At 43.1% G+C, this 19,328-nt stretch overlaps 1 protein-coding gene across 2 annotated transcripts in view; it reads left to right on the top strand.

Moving 5' to 3' along the window:
* Positions 1 to 19,328, top strand: part of PNPLA8 (patatin like domain 8, phospholipase A2) — a 62,672-nt gene that overhangs the window by 9,208 nt on the left and 34,136 nt on the right. For both annotated transcript variants that reach the window (XM_087723608.1, XM_087723607.1), the window contains one exon: positions 17,925 to 18,019. In XM_087723608.1, the coding sequence (XP_087579734.1) occupies positions 17,925 to 18,019 (95 nt within the window). The remainder of the gene's footprint in view (positions 1 to 17,924; positions 18,020 to 19,328) is intronic.

Raw genomic sequence — 19,328 nt, 5'->3', positions numbered from 1 at the left:
GTCTGTCCCTAATAGTTTCTGATCAAGTATTGTTGGTTCTTTATAGAAACCCCATACTTTCACATCTTTCTCATATCTCAATTGTATTTGTAAATGTGTCCACCATGCTAAGCCCACCCCTTGGTTCTGTAATTCCTGTCTGGTTTTAAGTTCCCCTTCCTCGTTTAACATGTCTTGGTAAGATACAATTTTTCCAAGTTGACAATATTGGATGTATCAATGTTTCCATTGTAGAAAGCCAGACTGGTATTTTCCTATAGTTTTTTTTAATTTAACTTTTCCCCATACTAAAAATAAAGCATTCCTCACATAGTGCCTTTGAAAGTATCTATGTACGGTATTCCTTCCATACTACAAAAAAGCATGCCACTCTAATTAAAGATCATGACCCTCCAATAGCAATCATCTTCTATGCCTCAAGTTTATCCATTCTTTCACCCATGTAAGTACAGATGCCTGGTAATATAACTCCTAATCTGGTAACCCCAAACCCCCATTACATTTAGACTCCTGTAACATTTTCAGTAACAGGGACGTAGTGGCTAAGACGCTGAGCTTGTCGATCAGAAAGGTTGGCAGTTTAGCGGTTCAAATCCCTAGCGCCGCATAACAGAGTGAGCTCTCGTTACTTGGCCCAGTTTCTGCCAACCTAGTAGTTCAAAACCATGTAAAAATGCAAGTAGAAACAGTGTTCCGTGAGCCTTCGACATTTAGTCATGCCAGCTACATGACCACAGAGATGTCTTTGGGCAGTGCTGCCTCTTCGGCTTTGAAACAGAGATGAACACTGCCCCCTAGAGTCAGGAACAACCAGCACATATGTGCAAGGGGAACCTTTACCTTTAACATTTTCAGTCTTCTATGCAGACGTTGTGGTGCGATAGTTACTAGCGGGGCTCTGTGAAGCCCAGCCCATTTTTGTCTGCCTAGAGGTCCTTTGGACCCAAAGTCATCCTGTAGGGGTGACGAAGATAGAAAGCGCTGTCTGTAGATCGTAAGTGGATGATGGTCCCTTTGTTGGATATGGAGAAACCTTCCTGACAGACGGAGAAGAAGACAGCCATAATGTCTGAACCAGAGCTGTGACAGCCGGAATGAAGAAAGCACGAAGAAGAAGCAGAAAGAGAAACAGTGTATCTAATCTGGGTAAGGATTGCCTAATTTCTACCCAGAATTAAATTAAGTTCTCCAGAACTACTTTTAAAAAGAAAGTGGGACTCCAGAGAGAAGGAGGGAGGTAATCGTCTTTCCTCCCTCCAAAGGAAAGCGGCGAGTGAAAATTTTGAGCTGATTACAAATCTGCCTGAATAGAGAGAGAGAGAAGCGAATGAAACATTAATTTTAAAACGGAAAGAGAAAGACTGGACTGGCTATTTTAATAAGATAAGTACTGCCTATGATATGGATAATATTCTTTTTTTTAAGTTGTTTTTCCTTGGTTATAGTGAGTGGAAGTTTTCCTCCCTTTTTTGACTTAAAGCTTGCAGTAGAAATGTAGAAAGAGAGTAAGGGTGACACCTGCTGGCTAAAGACAATATACAGGGAGAAAATAATGCAGGATAAAGGAAATATTTTGGAAGTGACTAAGTTAGATAAGAGACTGAACTTAAACACTTTGTTTTGGGAACTGCTGCACCTGGTGTTTAGAGATAAACTGAAGATGGCATTTGTTTTGGAAACCAACGTGGGAAAGGTAGCAGCTGCAGAATCCCTTTTGAACTTTGTGGCTTATAAATGTCTCTGACTGACTAATGGAAATAGTGGAATTATTTGTGGCTCCCAGTGTTTTCTGCGGTAAACGGGTCCAAATGGCTTGTGGAGTGTTTAATGTTTTGAGAACCTAGAAAAAGATTTTGGGATTAGCTTGATATCTTGGATTATTGGATTATTAAAAGTTGGGGGATTTAGTTGGCCTTGTGAGTTATAAATACTAATTGACAGAAGATAAGATAGAATAACGGATGTCCCCAAAGACACATGTCTTTCTTTTTTCTCCTCTTTCCTTTTGACTTCTTTCAAAAAGGATTGCCTGTTGATTATAAATTTAAGTGACTGAGACATTGAAGATTGGTTAAAATTGAAGGGATTCGACTCATGATCTGGTCTTTTCGTGTTTATGTCTCTATCCATCATCTCAGCATTTTTAGAATTTCATCATTTATTGATTTTTTCTTTTATATTTCTCTCTTGGGATACTGTATTTCTTTCTAACATTTTTACATAGATTAAATGCCTTACCCCTTATCTCCTTCTACTGCAGAGAGGCCCCAATCTTCCTAATGCCACAATCCTTTAATACAGTTCCTCATGTTGTGGTGACCCCCAACCATAAAATTATTTTATGTTTTCCATATTTGTTCAAAAATATGTGTTTTCCTATGGTCTTAGGCGACCCCTCTGAAAGGGTCGTTCGACCACCAAAGGGGTCCTGACCCACAGATTGAGAACCACTGTTCTACTGCATCATTTGGATGCTCATCCATAACCCTTTCATTATTTTGGGGAAGTCTTTCTTTCTTTTCTCTGTACTATTGCAAGCTCTTAATGAATTATCTATTCGATTCTTAGTATTTATTATTATTGTCTTTTCATTGTTTTTGTTTTCTTGTAGCTTATTTTAGTTTGTCTCTTCCACCACTCCTTCTGATTTCTCATCTGTCTTCTGAATATTCTCTTCATCTTTTCCCACCATTTGTTGAGAGTCTTCTATACTCACTTCTTTATCTTTGGACAATCACATCATCTCCTTACGATTCTTTATCACAGTTTCATAAACATGTTTAGCCATCATTAACATTTCTTCATAAAACTTTATTGTTTCCTGCTGAGTCATTTTGTACCAAATTAATATATTAAAAATTACTCAACGTGTCTCTAATATTCCAGTATCCCAATATCTAAAATCTCCCAAAAAGTCAATTATTAATAAAATTTATCAATCCCAAAATTGTTCCTCCAAGTCCCCTACTTTTCTAGTCCATAAAAGCTATACATTCATACTTTACAGTCTTTATAGTTTCCAGTTTATACCTTCCCAATTGTCCTGTCAGGATTCTGACAGATGCTGTAATTAAATAGTGAGCCTCAAGCCAAGCTCCAGAAGAAATCCAGTTATTTATTAGAAGTTTCATGTCGGCATGGACCAAGTGGAGCAAACTCTCACTTCAGTTAATTTGTGTTTTGCCTCTGACCCTGTTTCCTCCCTCCCCGCCCCAAATATGTGTCATCAGTCACATTATCCAATGAAGAAATTTCGCGGGTTATAAAAGTCACTCCTTCCAATCACTGTAGGTTTCCATGGAGATGACCTCGGCGTATCAGTTTGAATGTGCTTTGTTTTGACTGAGATGCCAGCTCCGTGATGCAGCTGTAAAGTTTGCTTTTTCATCCCCCTTGCCGAAGGAAACTTGAGAGCAGGTCAGGGATGCTTTGTGAGTTGACATTCAGCTCCCATCACTTTCTGAAGGCAACCTGTGCAAAACAAAGACAGTTTGATTACAGGTATAGATTTTAGGGGTGTGATTCCCCCCAAAACTTTGGGATTTCAGGCCTGCCACATTTTCTACTGTAGGAAAATGGGAGGGGGGATTATACAGAGTTTGGTGATATATAGTCAAAATAAAATTCTTTCTCAGAAGGTCAAGGCCATCTTTCCCTGCAGCTGTGATGAGGTGACTGGGAGACATCTTCAGAGTTGGATGGTGCCTGATTGGATCATGTAATGGACATGTGGGTGCTGGGCAGGAACTTGAACTTCCTTTTGGGTGGGGAAAACTTCCATTTTCCCAGATGTGCTAATATGATGTATCTAATAAAATTGAACTTTGAGGAAACTCAAGCCTCGGAGTCTTCTTTCGTTAGGGGTGTTACTTGGAACCCTGACATTAACCCAAATTCCTTTTAAACAACTCTACCAGCTCCCCCGAACTCCGTGGTGCTGTCCAGGGTCCTGAGACCAAGCGTCGACCCTAACCAAGCAGCATAAAGACTCAGGAAAAATGGAGGAAGACATGAAACCCATGGAGGGAGCCACTGGAGATGGTTTCACAATTTTTGTTGAGACCATTTACTCCCCTTCCCAAGCCATGGTGGAAGCTGAAGAGGCTGCTGGGAGCCAGGTGCAAGCATCCGGGGCCCAAGTGAACCTCGCAGCCAGACCTGACCCTGCAAGACGAAGCCGTGGGAATCACCCCCCACTCCAGGAGATGCTGTTGGAACCACAGACAGGTGTGGGATAAGCTTCGACCCATGAGTGGAGAATGCCAAAGCAGACACGCAACAAGCATTCCAGAGAATGGGGATTCCCACCACCATTGCACAGCCAGTCGCTGTCTGGCCTCCCGTAGCAGTTTGGCCAACTCAGCGTGAGTGGTGCCACACAAATCCCCAGTACCAAACAGCTCAAGTGGACCGTGACGCAGCCTACATTCAGCTTCCTGGGCCAAGAGGTTCCGGCATAATGGAGCAGAGCCTCAGCTTCCTTCCACTCTGCGTATAGCGGCTTGGCCCACAGCCTCACAACTCGGGCCATACCAGACATGGCCCCAGTCACTACTGAGATGCAAGTGACCCAACAACCGGCCTTGCTGAATCAGCCCAGTCAGGGAATGCTTGGTCCACAACCAAGCTTCTGGGGTCTTCCTACCCCACCTCCGCAACCGGCTTTTGGATTGCCACCAGTGAGCCAGACCCCACCTGGGTGGGCATTCTGCTCCAGCCAAGGATGGGTGCAATATCAGTGGACGTCCAATCCAGCAGCGGATGCCTTTCCAGCTGCTCGCTCCTTTCCAGTCGCCAGTTGTTGCCCCACAGTAGGTTGCAGTCCAGCCGCAACTGCAATCCCAGGCCAAAATCCCTCAACAAGTCCAATAACGAGTGCCGGTGGTCTGCAACAAGGTCTGATCCAACAGCAGGCGCCTGTCCAGCAACCTGTGCAAGCCCAGCAACAAGCCCCACCAGCTGTTCCTCCTGGGAGGCTAGCCTATTTTCTCAATCTCAAGTCTGGGATTACATTGGCCAATATAGGAATCAGTACCCATCTGATCAGGAATTGATTTCTGCCATATCGGACTGCATGAACGAGGGGGAAGCATCAGAATGGATAGCTGAGCTCCACGATGAAGGAGCCCCTAAGCTAGAAGATGCCAACAAGTTCGTCCAACTGATGCAGGTTAGATTTAACAACATTGCCCATCGACTTCTGATTGTACTTCCGGCATCTTTGGAAACTTGATCCTCAAGCTCTGCAGTCAGCTCCGACCTCTCCCTGTCGAAGGGTCCAAATTCGGACCATAGCTACCCTGAAGGGGTACTGAAGTAAAGCGGGACCACCTGGCAGGGAGAGGAGAGCCGCATCTTCTCCCTGACTTGGAAAGCCGCCTTATCTGAAGACGAGGAGCAGCGGGGGGCCAAAATGGCCACCATGAAGCCAAGGACAGCCTGAATACCCAAGACTGCCCTGGAGTGGAGAAAGTGAATTGAGTGTGATTTGGTTGAAAAAACATTTTTATTGAAAGATGACCCCAGAAATCAGGGGGGGAGCATATTTAAAACTATTTGTTGAAGTGGCAACCGTGCAAATGAGAAAAATACTGGATAATTGAAGGAGAAAAAAAATCTGTTTAAATGATAAATAGAAAGCTGGTTCTCAAAGTTAAAAGACATGATATTGAGAGCATTTTAAAACACTGGAATTAAAGTCCCAAATTCCTTTTTACAAATATTGCTTAATTATTGGATTTATAATTTAAAATAATTGAAATTGGATCTGTCAACATTGCAGAGAGGCTAAAGCAGACAAAGTAGAGCGCCATCTGCTGATGAAAAGGGAAATATGCAAGCTTGGAAATAACTATTCAAAAAGACTGAAAGTATTTGTTGGACACACTAATGTTGGACACACTAAGACCACTAGAGATTTGATTACTAACTAAGGACTTCAGTTAAGAGACCCTGAACATTATTGAATATTATTGAACATATAAAGTAATTTGAAGAGGCGTGGATAACCTCCTGGTGAATTTAAATTTTTTGGACTGACTATTGATGAGACATTTAAAATTGTAACTTGGAAGTTTGGCTTTTTTAATTAATGAACTCTGGACAGTGGACTAAGAAAGAGATTGACTAAACACAAGGGTTGACAAGGATCAAGACAAGGAAGAAAGAATGGAGCCACCAGAAGAACCAGAGGGGAGAGTGGAGAGAAATCAACAAAAGGTAACAAGGAGGCGATATTACCAAAACTAATACTGATTAAGGAACTAAAAAAGGAGGGAAATAATGTAAAAGACCTAAAAAGGGAATGGGAAAAACAGGAAGAGAACTGGGGAAAAGAGATAGGAGGTTGTTGTGGTGATGAAGAAAAGACACGCAGGCAGGAAGAAGGTTATGAAGGCATTCTCTCCAATAGCTTGAGAGAGCTCTCCTTTTATTGTCATAAAAACAGTTTACGTGACAGAAACTGGCAGAAGCTAATTGATCAAAGTTCACTTGTGCTGATTGGATTAGCTAGACAAAAATGCAAGCTATGTTTGAGTAATGTTAATAGACAAATAGATGTTGTTGCGAGCGATGGAATGTGCCTACGTGCCAGATGTTGTCTCATCTTTGTTAAGGAAGGATCAGGTTAATGATAATTGTGCTGAGTTGCATTACTCAAGTTTCACACTAATTAAAGAAGGTTCATTATGTTGATATTTGCGTTCTCAACGTGATGTGCCAACCATTGAGAAAGACAAACATCCCCACGTCCTCCTTTTTTATTTTTATTTTTATTTTTCAATAATTTGTATGCGTACATTATTTTAGATCTGGAGGGCCGAATTCTTGGACGAAACACCATCAACAAACTAGGCAAACATTGCATACAGCAGTAACAGCAAATTAAAGCAATGATAACTAAAATAACAATGAACACTATTTGCCGCATCCATCCAAAATTTGGGAGCCAAGACCATGGGGATTGTGGGATATTGGAACCAATTGGATTATCCGCAACCATGTTTTCCATGTGTTCAATGATGCCTGAAATATTTGCTTTATAATCAGTAATATACATACAACAATGTGAATGGATTAAAGCACATACACCACCCTTGGCTGCTAAGATAACATCTAAAACATAACAATTTTGTAAAACTACCTCTCTAATTTGTGACATTTCTTTATTTATCAATGTTAAGGATTTGATGGTAGCATTAAATAAAGCAGTAGTCCAATTTGATAAAATATGTAAATCTCTATACATGTATAAGAGGTAAAGTTATGAAGATGTTCCCTTATAGTGGCATTCAGAAAGGTATTAGGTCTCTCAATAGTGGTGTTAAGAACAAATGTCGTGTTACAATAGGGATATTTTCCAACATCAACAGATGCCTTCCTAGTATGGTTGATGAATTCCCAACAATATGCCGCTACTTCTTGAATTCTGCTACCAATAGCTAAAATAGAATAATCAACATTGTCTTTTTCTAGCGTTCCAGGGAACCAAGGACGTTGTTTCCATCCAGTTTCATTGAAAGGAATAGCATGTATTAAAGGTCCTCCTTTGGCTTGTGAGGGAACGTGCATGCAGATCCAGCAATCTGTCTTGTTTACTAATCGAGAGATATTTTGCAAATCCCATATATAAGAATTTCGCTCCCAAAGTCCTTGCTCTGGAATTCCATCTTGCAAAGTCACTGTAGTCATTCCAGGAGGAAATATACACATAAAAGAATACACATAATAATAGTTATAGAATTAGCATTCAAACAAGCAAATGCTGCTACTAAAAAGTTATCTGGTGTCTGTGGTATGTCCTTACCTGTAACAATTTTTTAGACTGTGCAGAGAGGGTTTTAATCTGTCCCTAGGTCACTTGATATTTCTGATGAAGTGCTCTGTCCCGATCCTGCCGAGGGTTTTGCAGGCTGAGTGAGAAGTTCAGGATCGGGTTTTTCAGTCCTTGGTGCCACGCCATCCTTCCAAGGTTTCACACACCGAGCAGGGATCCACACCTGGACCTATAGGAGCAAGCACAGCAGCATATCCTTGTCCCCATAAAGGAATGGGTCCATGCCATTCAGGATTAGACAATAATCTATACATGACCTGTGGCTGGGGATGATTCATTATACTTCCAAAATTATTTACTGGAGTTGATAAATTTTTTATGATATTAAGATTATTCAGAGTAAACAGAACTTTATTCAACCATTCCTGTTTACTAGGGAGACCTATAGTAATCCCTCCTGTTTGTTTATATTTATCCAAAGCAGATTTTAATGTAAAATTTGCCTGCTCTCCACTATGGCCTGTCCTGTAAAATTATAAGTACGCCAAAAAGATGTTCAATTTGCCATTTGACACAAAAATCAGCAAAGGAGCATCTACAATATGCAAGGCCATTGTCTGTTTTTAACGTAGAAGGTAGGCCCATGACAGCAAATGTTCGAATACAATGATTAACAACATGTTTAGTGGCTTCTCCTTTCTGAGGAGTAGCCCAAATAAAATGAGAAAAAGTATCAATGGTTACATGAAGATATTTCCAAGGGGCAAAAGAGGGATATTGGGTTACATCCATCTGCCAAAGTTCATTTGCTTTAAGACCTCTCATTAATGATATACCAGTGCTTGAGGATATCTTTTCCTAATAGGTTTCAAAGCTCTCGCAACAAATTGCTGACAGAGAGTAGGACTATTTAATATGCCTTGAGGTAATACAGTCCATTGATATCTCTCTGTGGGTTGTTCAGCATTTATTACTGTAACTGTGAAGGCAAAGAGAGGCTTATCCTTTTTGCACAATAGAATGGTAAAGAAACAATCCTTTAAATCAATGATCATAACTTGATATTCCCTAGGAATCATGTTTGGATTTGGGGTGCCACATTGTAGTGGCCCCATTTGTGGTAGGATTGCATTAATGGCCCTGAGATCATGAAGAAGCCTCCATTTACCAGATTTCTTCTTTATTACAAAAAACTGGCGTATTAAATGGACTTGTAGGTGGGTTCAATGTGGTTAGCAGCTAGCTGTTCTCTCACTAACTCATGTAAGGCTATAAGTTTTTCTTGCGTTAAAGGCCATTGTTCAATCCACACAGATGCAGTAGATTGCCATACTAAAGGTATTTGTATTTGTATTTATTTGTCTTGTATGCCGCCCACTCCCGAAGGACTCCGGGCGGCTCACAATTGACAAGGGAAGGGGAAATAAATAGACAAAGACAACACTTTAAAAAAAACCGCAACAGTCACAGTTTCCGTGGGACTGGATGTTTCACAAGCCCCCCGGCCTGCTGGAGCAGCCAGGACTTGGTGGCTTTGCGGAAGGCCGGGAGGGTAGTCAGGGTCCGGATCTCCACGGGGAGGTCATTCCAGAGGGCTGGAGCTGCAACAGAGAAGGCTCTCCCCCGGGGAGTCACCAGCCGACATTGGCTGGCGGATGGAATCCGGAGGAGACCTAACCTGTGAGATCTAATCGGTCTATGGGAGGTAATCGGCAGGAGGCGGTCTCTCAGGTACCCAGGTCCGATGCCATGTAGGGCTTTATAGGTAGCGACCAGCACGTTGAAGTGGATCCGGAGACTAATGGGTAGCCAGTGCAGCTCACGGAGGATAGGTGTGACGTGGGTGTACCTGGGTGCACCCACAATCGCTCGCGCGGCTGCGTTCTGGACTAACTGTAGTCTTCGAACACTCTTCAAGGGCAGTCCCATGTAGAGCGCGTTACAATAATCCAGTCTTGAGGTCACAAGGGCGTGAGTGACTGTCTGAAGGGCCTCCCGATCCAGGTAGGGTCGCAATTGGTACACCAGGCAAACCTGGACAAAGGTCCCCCTGGTCACAGCCGACAAATGGTGTTCTAAAGTCAGCTGGGGATCCAAGAGGACTCCCAAATTGCGAACCCTCTCTGAGGGGCGCATAATTTCACCCCCCAGCCTGAGAGATGGAATAATTGGCCAGTCTTTGGGAGGGAACATCAGAAGCCCCTCGGTTTTGTCTGGATTGAGTGCCAACTTGTTTGCTCCCATCCAGACCCTAACAGCCTCCAGGCACTGGCACATCACTTCTGGAGCAGTGCCAACCATTGAGACAGAAAAACATCCCCACAGAGGCGGAATGGATAGTTCTGGAATTAGACTGTGGGAAAAGGTAAAGTTGGGGAAAAGTTAGATTGCATAGTCAAATAGAAGGAATAAAAGACCTAAGGGACTAATTTGGGAGGAAAATTAAAAAGAAAATAAGATTAAAGGTTCGGATGTGGGTAAGAGATAATAGATAAGGGAAAATAGAGTAAAATAATATTTTTTATGAATATATTTCAATAATGTGTATTAATATTAGAACTATACAGGTTGGATTATTATTTTAGCAGTGTGATAGATGTCAGGATAATGTTTTAACATAAATGGATATGAAAAATTGGAAAAATAGATTTTTGAATGACTGTACTACTAAATACGTATAAAAATATGAATAGCAGTGAAAGGTTAGAACTTAACAATGGGCAACTAGGTAAATATATATAAATATATATTAATTTAAACCTGTGTATTAATAGTAGAATTATATGGATTGGAGAATTGGAAAGAATATGAATAGAAGTACTCTTAATGTATATGATTGTGATTAATACTAAAACTGTATAAGGAGATATTGAATAATGGAAGAATGAAGGATGGAACTTTGATTTAACTAAGGAAATATGAACAACAAAATAGGTGGAAAACACTTCTTTGAATGTTATAGCGATATGAAAGGGGGAAAAGTTAATATACGAATAGAAAATCGTGGGGAATAATAATAATTATATATTAATATGTTAAGATATATAAAAGGGCAGAAAGATGGTTCAGAAATGAAAGGTGATAATAAAAGGCATATATAAATAATATGAAATAATGGAAATGAAATGTAATATTTAGGAATAATAAGACTATATTTATGTGTACTGAAATGTATGTTACCCAGTTACCATACCATTCACACACTGATATGTATAAAGATTATAAAAAAATAAAAATTTGATTGGAAAAAAAAAACCATGGAAGTGGCGACTCAAATTAAGGAATTGAAGCAAGCCAGCTGACCCTTGAAAGAACTAATTTGGGAATTTCGAAGACGCTGGAAAACTAAGAGACTGGCCAGAAGGCCTCCTGGTGCCTACTTTTAAGGAGGCCCTGGACCTGGATCTCACACAGGCCTGTGGCATCAGGAGAGTACCAGATTACATACAGACATGGTACAACACAGCTGTCATTTTAGATCATGAAATCCTCCCCCACAGGAAGCCAACCACAGACCAGGAGACCTTGTCTTCGTGGAATTTAGCTATGAAGCGGTCAGCTTGGATATTTCTACTCTTTACCCAAGACGCCTCTGATAAGGGATAGCCCTTCCACTTGATTAGGTATTGGAGTTGTCTCCTGTGCTACTGGGGTCGAGGATTCATTGCACCTCATAATGGGTTTGGCTCCCTATGACCACTGGGTCTGGGGGTCACAGGATAATGGTCTCGGAGTAAACCTGGCTACAGATTTTAAGAGGCTGCTATGGAATACCAGATGTATCTTCTCTAGCAGTTGGGGCAATTTTAATTGCACCATGACTGGTTTGATGATCTTCACTATGGGGAATGGCCCCATGAACCTGGGCCCCAGCTTCTTACTGGGGAGTTTTAACCTCAAGTATTTTGTGGAAATGTAGACACCCCCCCCCCCAACCTGGAATGGTCAATGTGGGGCTTAGTGTTTGTCTGCATTTTTTATATGTCTGTGCCGCTTTAGCTAGCACTTTCTTGACATTTTCCATGCTGCTTTTAGCATCGACAGCCAGTCTGTCCAGCTAATTGAGATTGGGGGGGGGGGAATCCCTTGGATATTCTGACATTGGAATGAAGTCCATGCCGCTCATTACTTTGAATGGAGTTAATCCAGTGCTACTGTGAACAGCAATACACGACCTCAGCGAAAGGCAAGAGGTCCACCTAATTGGACTGCTGATAGTTCACATAACACCTCAGGTACTGCTCTACCATGGCGTTCAGATGCTCTGCCCCCCCCCATTGGTAGTGTTGTGACTCAGCAGTTCTGCTGAGAGTTTTTTCGGGATACAAAATTCAGTATGCACCTGGGGCTTGTGGGAGGAAGTTTGGGAGATAAAAGGAAGGATGCTGCCACGCCCCAGTTGCTGGAGTCAACGTTGTTCCTTCGTGTGTTCCGTGTCTGGTACAATATTGCTTGCTTATTAACTGTGATTAAGCCTGTTACACTTGGACAAGTGCTTTGGTATTTCATGTAAACCTGATCCATGCAGAGGGTGGAAGAACTGCAGCATTTGTAATAGCTTTTGTTTTGAATTCTTATCGGAGAGTTATGTTTATGTTATTTCTGGGCTCGAAGCCAGTTTGAACTGAAAACTGATAAAGACAAGTCCTTTTTAAGTTTGCCTGCCTGTGTTTGTTAACGAGCCGTCAAGGGGGGGGGGTCAGAACAGATTGACTCCAGCCAAATAAACCTCCATTTCATTAACTATGGAACAATTACAGGCTACACAGATGCAACTCGCGCAGCAAATGGCTGTCCTGTCGGATCAAATCCAGCAGCTGCAGAGAGCTGCAAGACCCCCCCAGCCAAGGAGGAAGTGTCCAATTGCCATGCCAGATAAATATGATGGAAGTTTGGCAATGTTTACTGCATTTCTGGGACAATGCCAGCTGTTCTTGAGCCTGAGAGCGGAGGACTTTCCCACTGACCGGATGAAGGTGGGATTCATTATCAGCTTGCTCTCAGGCACGGCTGCCCGTTGGGCCACTCCCTTGTTAGTGCAACAGAGCCCTCTGCTGGATGACTTCCAGGGCTTCTGCCAGCATTTCAGACAGATGTTTGAAGATCCGATCAAAGGGGAAACAGCTGCCAGAAGTTTGAAATCACTGCAGCAGGGAACTGGGTCATTGCAGGAATATGTGTCTGAACTCAGGCTACGTAGCCAAGATTCCACATGGAATGAACCTGCTTTAATGGACACGTTCCAAGATGGATTGTCTGAGGCTTTGCAGGATGAACTGGCGAGGGTGGACAGGCCACCGACGTTGGACGCGTTAGTCCACCTGTGCCTCCGGATAGACGCCCGGCTGCAGAGGCGAAGGCCTTGCCGGGTATTCCAGGAACCCACCAGCATGCCAGTTCAGCAAGAGACTGCAGTGGACTGGGAGGAGCCCATGGAGTTGGGTGCTGTCCGACCTCGGGTGTCACGGACAGAGATGGACAGAAGACATGCGGAGGGGTTGTGTTTTTACTGCGTGGATCTTGGACACTTGGCAGGGAGCTGCCCCAAGAAGAACAGAAGGGTTGTGCGGACTGCAACCATCCCTCAGCAACGCACGATCAAGTCGGACAACCAGCATGTTGGTGCGGCCGTGTTACCCCATTCGCACAGGATAGCTTGCGTTCGGGGTGTGTGGAGTCCCAGGGCGGAGGCCCTGCCGAGTCAAGTAAAGAACTCCGACCCTGCGAACTCGCTTCCACCTTGGACTGTTCTACCCGTTGCAACCTGCACTGCCGTTTGTCAACCCGGGAGCATGCAGTCTCTGGTACGGGATGCGCAGCGGGATGACGACTGGGTGGAGCGACAAAAGGCGGAAGTGAGGCCGGTGTCCCCATGGACTTTGGAAGGGGATCTTTTGAAGTGTCGGGGCCGGCTGTATGTTCCCGCAGGGCACATCCGTTGACAGGTGCTCTCGCAGATTCATTGCGCATCTGCATCAAGACATTGGGGGTTTGTTCGGACGTTGCGCCAATTTTGGTGGCCCCATCTGAAAGATGATGTATGGAGGTGCGTGAAGTCATGTGCCCAGTGTCATTGGGCCAGGTCTACAAGAACTCCGCCGAGATTCCAGACTTTGTCGACTACGGTTCCCGCAGCACTGGACTTTGTCTCTGGGTTCCCGGTGGGGTGCCGGGGTCTTGAACCGTGTTCTGGGGAGGCTGTCACCAACCCTTCTGGGCCACACCCCGGTCATCGAAGCCGGGGGAATGCTCTGCGGGAGGGGATTGCGTGGTGGGTCGGCCGTGCAGAGGGTGGAGGACCCTGGACAGGGTGTTAAGGCTCGGCCGAAGTCGGTAGAGCTGCCGTCAACCTCCGACGGTAGGAGGGGTGGTGAGTCAGGCTTGTGGAGGGTGGATGTCCCTGGATGGGGTGTCGACGCCGGGAAGGGCAGAAGGAAACATGGTGGCCACCGGATACTGAAAGAGTTCTGATTCAAGGGGGCTATGCCTCCAGAGGTTTGGGATTCATGAAAAAGGCACCAAGGGAAATGGTTGCGGGTCATCTTGGGGACACGTCATCCCGACCATCGGACCCCGGGGAAAGGGCCCTGCGGTGGGGGATAGTGTTGTGACTCAGCAGTTCTGCTGAGAGGTTTTTCGGGATACAAAATTCAGTGTTGTGACTCAGCAGTTCTGCTGAGAGTTTTTTCGGGATACAAAAATTCAGTATGCAGCTGGGGCTTGTGGGAGGAAGTTTGGGAGATAAAAGGAAGGATGCTGCCACGCCCCAGTTGCTGGAGTCAACGTCGTTCCTTCGTGTGTTCCGTGTCTGGTACAATATTGCTTGCTTATTAATCGTGATTAAGCCTGTTACACTTGGAAAAGTGCTTTGGTATTTCATGTAAACCTGATCCGTGCAGAGGGTGGAAGAACTGCAGCGTTTGTAAGAGATTTTGTTTTGAATTCTTATCGGAGAGTTCTGTTTATGTTATTTCTGGGCTCGAAGCCAGTTTCAACTGAAAACTGATAAAAGACAAGTCCTGTTTAAGTTTGCCTGCCTGTGTTTGTTAACGAGCTGGGAAGGAGGGGACAGAACAGGTAGCCAGATGAAAAGCTGAGCTAAGGACCTGGGACGACCCAATAGACCAGTGATGGCTAACCTCCAAATCGCCTTCTAAGATAAAGTCAAGGTCAAATAGCCATCCAAGTGTTTTTTGCTTTCTCTCCTTTCAGATTTCACATGTTAATCTTCTTCCTCCAGTAGATGGCTCCCCTGCTCCCAATTCCAGTATTCAACAGAGTGTAAAAATCAAAAACAGCCATTCAGGGTGGTTAAAGATGGAGTTTAGAAAGGCAATTTCTCCCAATAATCAATTTTCACAATGTTATTTGACTTTTTCCAGGTTTTTTATGGTTTAAAACATCCTTTAAATATTTCTTTGCATCTGAGTCTTTAATTTTTAGTCTTTCTCTTTGATTTTTAGTCTTTGACCCTTCTCCAGAAATCCTATAACCACTTTCTTACTATTTGGAGATTGTTATTTTATAATTTTTAACTTAGATTAAATCTTTAGGATAAATATTGGAAGGTATCTCACCCAGTTTCACTGTTCTGTCCACTCACTGCTCCAGTACAAGATTTTATTGTCCCAGTTGTCCCAGCTGATGACAGACCAAAATGGCTGTCGTGCCTGCTGCCGTTTGGGAGCGCTTTCTTCAGATCAACAAGGAAATTGCAGTTTCCTTTCTCTCCTTTCTTCATCATCCCTCCATGCGGGTTTGACTCCATAGGGTCTGCTTGCCGGCTGCATTTCATAGAACCCAACAGAGCTCCGCTATTTTCAAGCCGTTCCTGCTACAACATCAACCAGAAGTCTTAATTCTTGATTTAGACTTTAATTGGATTGTTTTTACTATTATATTTTATATATTTAATTGTAATGATGATGTTTGTCCATCATGTTCATAGAGGACGTTGACATCTTACAGGTTGTGGGCTGTCCACAGTCTGCAGGTGGCCAGTAAGGCCTATAGGGGCATGAAATGTTCTGCCACATGTAGGGCAAATGTGTGGGCATCATTGTTGCAGCATTTGCAGCTCTGGTTTTGCAGAGTACTCGCTTCTCTTGTGCTATGGTGGTTCTGTCTTCAGATGTCTGGCAGCCTTGGTAGATAAGCGTACGCCACGTCGATCAATCATGTGCTAGGTTTTTCCAGGAGGTGGTGTCAATATCCAGGGACTTGAAGGAGGCTTTCAACATGTCTTTATATCATTTCCTTTGTCCCCTTTGCAATTGCTTTCCTTGAGACAGCTCACCATAGAGGAGCTGTTTAGGGATGCAATGGTCTGCCATTCTTACAACATGACCTGCTATGGTGTCTGGCACCTTGTCCTGCCACCAGATCCTCAGAATTCTGCAGAAGCAGATCATGTGGAAATGGTTCAATTGCTTATAGTCCAAGTCTCACTGTCATACATCAGGGTAGTTAGAACTACTGCTTGGTAGACTTTGAGCTTTGTAGCAAGGCTTATTTCATGGTGGTCCCACATGTTGGTCAGTAGCCTGCCAAATGCAGAGCTTGCCTTGGCGATTCTGCGGTTAACCTCAATGTCAATTGCTACTGCATGGGAGAGGGTGCTGCCAAGGTATGTAAATTGGTCCACTGCTTGCAGCTTTTGTCCCTTCACTGTGATGGTGGGCTCTTGGTGTTGAGCTTTTGGAGCTGGCTGATACATCACTTCAGTCTTCTTTATGTTGATGAGGAGGCCAAAGTTGTCACATGCTGCTGCGAATTTGTCCATGCTGACTTGCATTTCCTGTTCTGATCTAGCATTCAGGGCACAGTCGTCAGCAAAGAGGTGGTTACATAGCACAGTCTCCTTTATCTTGGTGACAGCCTGGAGTTTTTACAGATTGAACAGTTTCCCATCGGTCCTGTATCTCAGGCTAACTCTCAAGGAACTGTTCTAAAAGACATCTGACAGCATGGCTGAAAACATTGTGCTGAATATTTAATTGTAAAAGCATTGGAAGTTTACATGAAAGCTAGACCATATTGATTTATCAATGAATAAATAAATGTTGGTATTTAAAATATTTTATCACTATTGTGTTAGTACATTGACATTGGTTACAGAACAAAGGAAAAAGATAAGCACACTCTGCTAGAGACAAATTCCCTGAAGATGGGCTCCAGCACGAGTCCGAAAACTCAGAAGACAAAACCTCTGGTCCCAATGACCAACCCAGATTGGATCCTGTAAAAAATAAATGTTTGTAGGCAAATTGCACAGAATAAAAGAAAGTACATAAGACCCAAATTAATATAAGTTTGTCTTCAATATTGGTCAAAACATGTTTAATACTCTCCTTTTATCTATTCCCTGTTTATGAAATATAGTATGTGGTGCATAGTTCTGGAAATTTTTGCTTAATAAAAATTTAACCTTGTGGAATTTTTGCTTCATACTAAACATTTTAATTAATAAATTGTAAATCCATGAACCCTACCTTTATTAAGGTAAGCTTTAGTGGGACTTATTTTTAAGTAAAAATGTATAGTTTTGATAGATGTTCAAGATTGTGGATACATTAGTTCCATGATGGGGAACCTATGGCACACGTGCCAGAGGTGGCACACAGACCCCTCTCTGTGGGCATGTGTGCCATTGCCAGCGGCTCTTCTGCATTCTGGCAGGCCAGTCAGCTGGTCTTCACAGGCGCTGGAGCACTGGAAAACTGCCTGAAAAATGGCCTGAAAACAGCTCAAAAAGCAGCCTGAAAATGCCCCCAAAACAGGCATGTGCATGACAGCCAGCTGGTCTTCGTGTTTCTGACACTCCAGCGTGCATGCACACGCACACACATTCCGGTTTGGGCACTCGATGCCGAAAAGGTTCACCCTCACTGCATTAGTTGGTTCATCAATAAATCTCTTTGTCTTCCTATCCCATCATATCATACATCCCCAAGTCTGTTCTAGTGAATTCCCAAACTGTCTTTTGGGATGGAGTGCGTAGGATATATTGTGCAACAACTCAGCGGAATATTACTGGTTTAACCCTACGTAATCGATTGTAAAACTCCTCCTAAGAACTACTGTATTAAATGCTTGGTTTTTGCTTAAATGGTAACTTGCATAACAGCCCATTTCTCATATTCTTTAGGGGCCTAGTGGCACTTCAGACTCTTCGTAAATTAGAAGAGCTCACTGGGAAGCCTATTCATCAACTTTTTGACTACATTTGTGGAGTGAGTACAGGTAAATTTTCCTGAAATACTGTAATGATGGAAAAAGTCAATTATTTCTTTTGGAAATATTTATGTATTGAAAATTACAGATGGTTTGATTTTATTTTTAGATTTGCATATCATATCTAATTTATAGAACACCCCCTCCAACCCCTCGCCAGAAAAGTGGTATATTAATATGGGAAGAAAGGGTATCAAAGCAATCCCTTAGGAAAATATACAACAAATGGGTTGAAGACTTGGAAACAACAGAACATATTCATCTGGCAGAAACAGGACCTGTGGAGCACTGCAGGGGGGTTCTGGGGGCAGGGGAGGGTGAAAACGGGCACATGGAGAATTCGGGAGGCCAAAAACTCGCATATTCAATCTACAAGATGCACCTAAGTTTTCACCCACTTTTTTGGGTATACTCCGAAAAATGCTGTAATATTGTAGATTAACCTTGTATAAAACATGAGCAGCTAATTTCTCACACATGACAAAGTCCTGCTCCAAAGTATATGCAAGAAGACAGGGTTAAGTGTTTGTCTGCAGACATTATATTTCTGTCCTGTTTTGTTGTTTAAGGCAGCAAAATAGGGTAGCTGGTTGATTTAATACACTTTGTATTAATAATGTATCACAGATATCACAGTGCAGACTGAATAGAGCTGGTAAGTGATGTTTCAGGTTTCACACTATTGTCTTAAAACACTCGGTGGAGCTATACGTGAACTTTAATTATGATTCGTTGGTTTTTCACAGAGATACCTTCAGTGAGATCTGCAAATCTTCAGAACAGATAATATTTATTCAGTTTCTATAGCTGTCCATCTCAATCAATGACTGGGTGACTTACAATTTAAAAAATATTAAAACACTAGAAACATTTTAAGAATTAAAAAATGCATGTCAGCACCACTGACAAATTCTAATGTTGTACGCAAACTGCTATATACTGTTATCAACCATCCTTTCATAAGATGGAGCAGTGGTGGGTTGCTCGTAGCCGCTACCGGTATGCTGATTGCAGCTTGTCCGTGCATGAGCCTGACGTGTGCTGTGCACGCGCCTGGCATTCGCTGTGCACACATGCGTAATTCACTGCCCCTGCGATACCCAGCTGCTTGTCGGGGCATGCATAGGCTCCGCATGCTGTACAGCTATAGAGCGTGGGCGGGCAGGTGGGCCTAGTACCTAGTACCACCGTACTGATACGCTCTCAGCTGCTCCAGGCCACTACCTGCAGCAACCCACCACTGAGATGGGGTCTTCCAAATGTCTTGGATTACAACTCTCAAGTAAAAGAATACTACTATAAAGAATAATTAGGATAA

Source organism: Thamnophis sirtalis, unplaced genomic scaffold, assembly GCF_051295495.1.
Source record: "Thamnophis sirtalis isolate CommonGarterSnake01/CBP01778 unplaced genomic scaffold, rThaSir2_p1.2 scaffold_9, whole genome shotgun sequence".
In the NCBI taxonomy this organism is placed as follows: domain Eukaryota; kingdom Metazoa; phylum Chordata; class Lepidosauria; order Squamata; family Natricidae; genus Thamnophis; species Thamnophis sirtalis.
The sequence above is the reverse complement of the archived record's forward strand: the minus strand, read 5'-3'. Positions and strand labels throughout refer to the sequence as shown.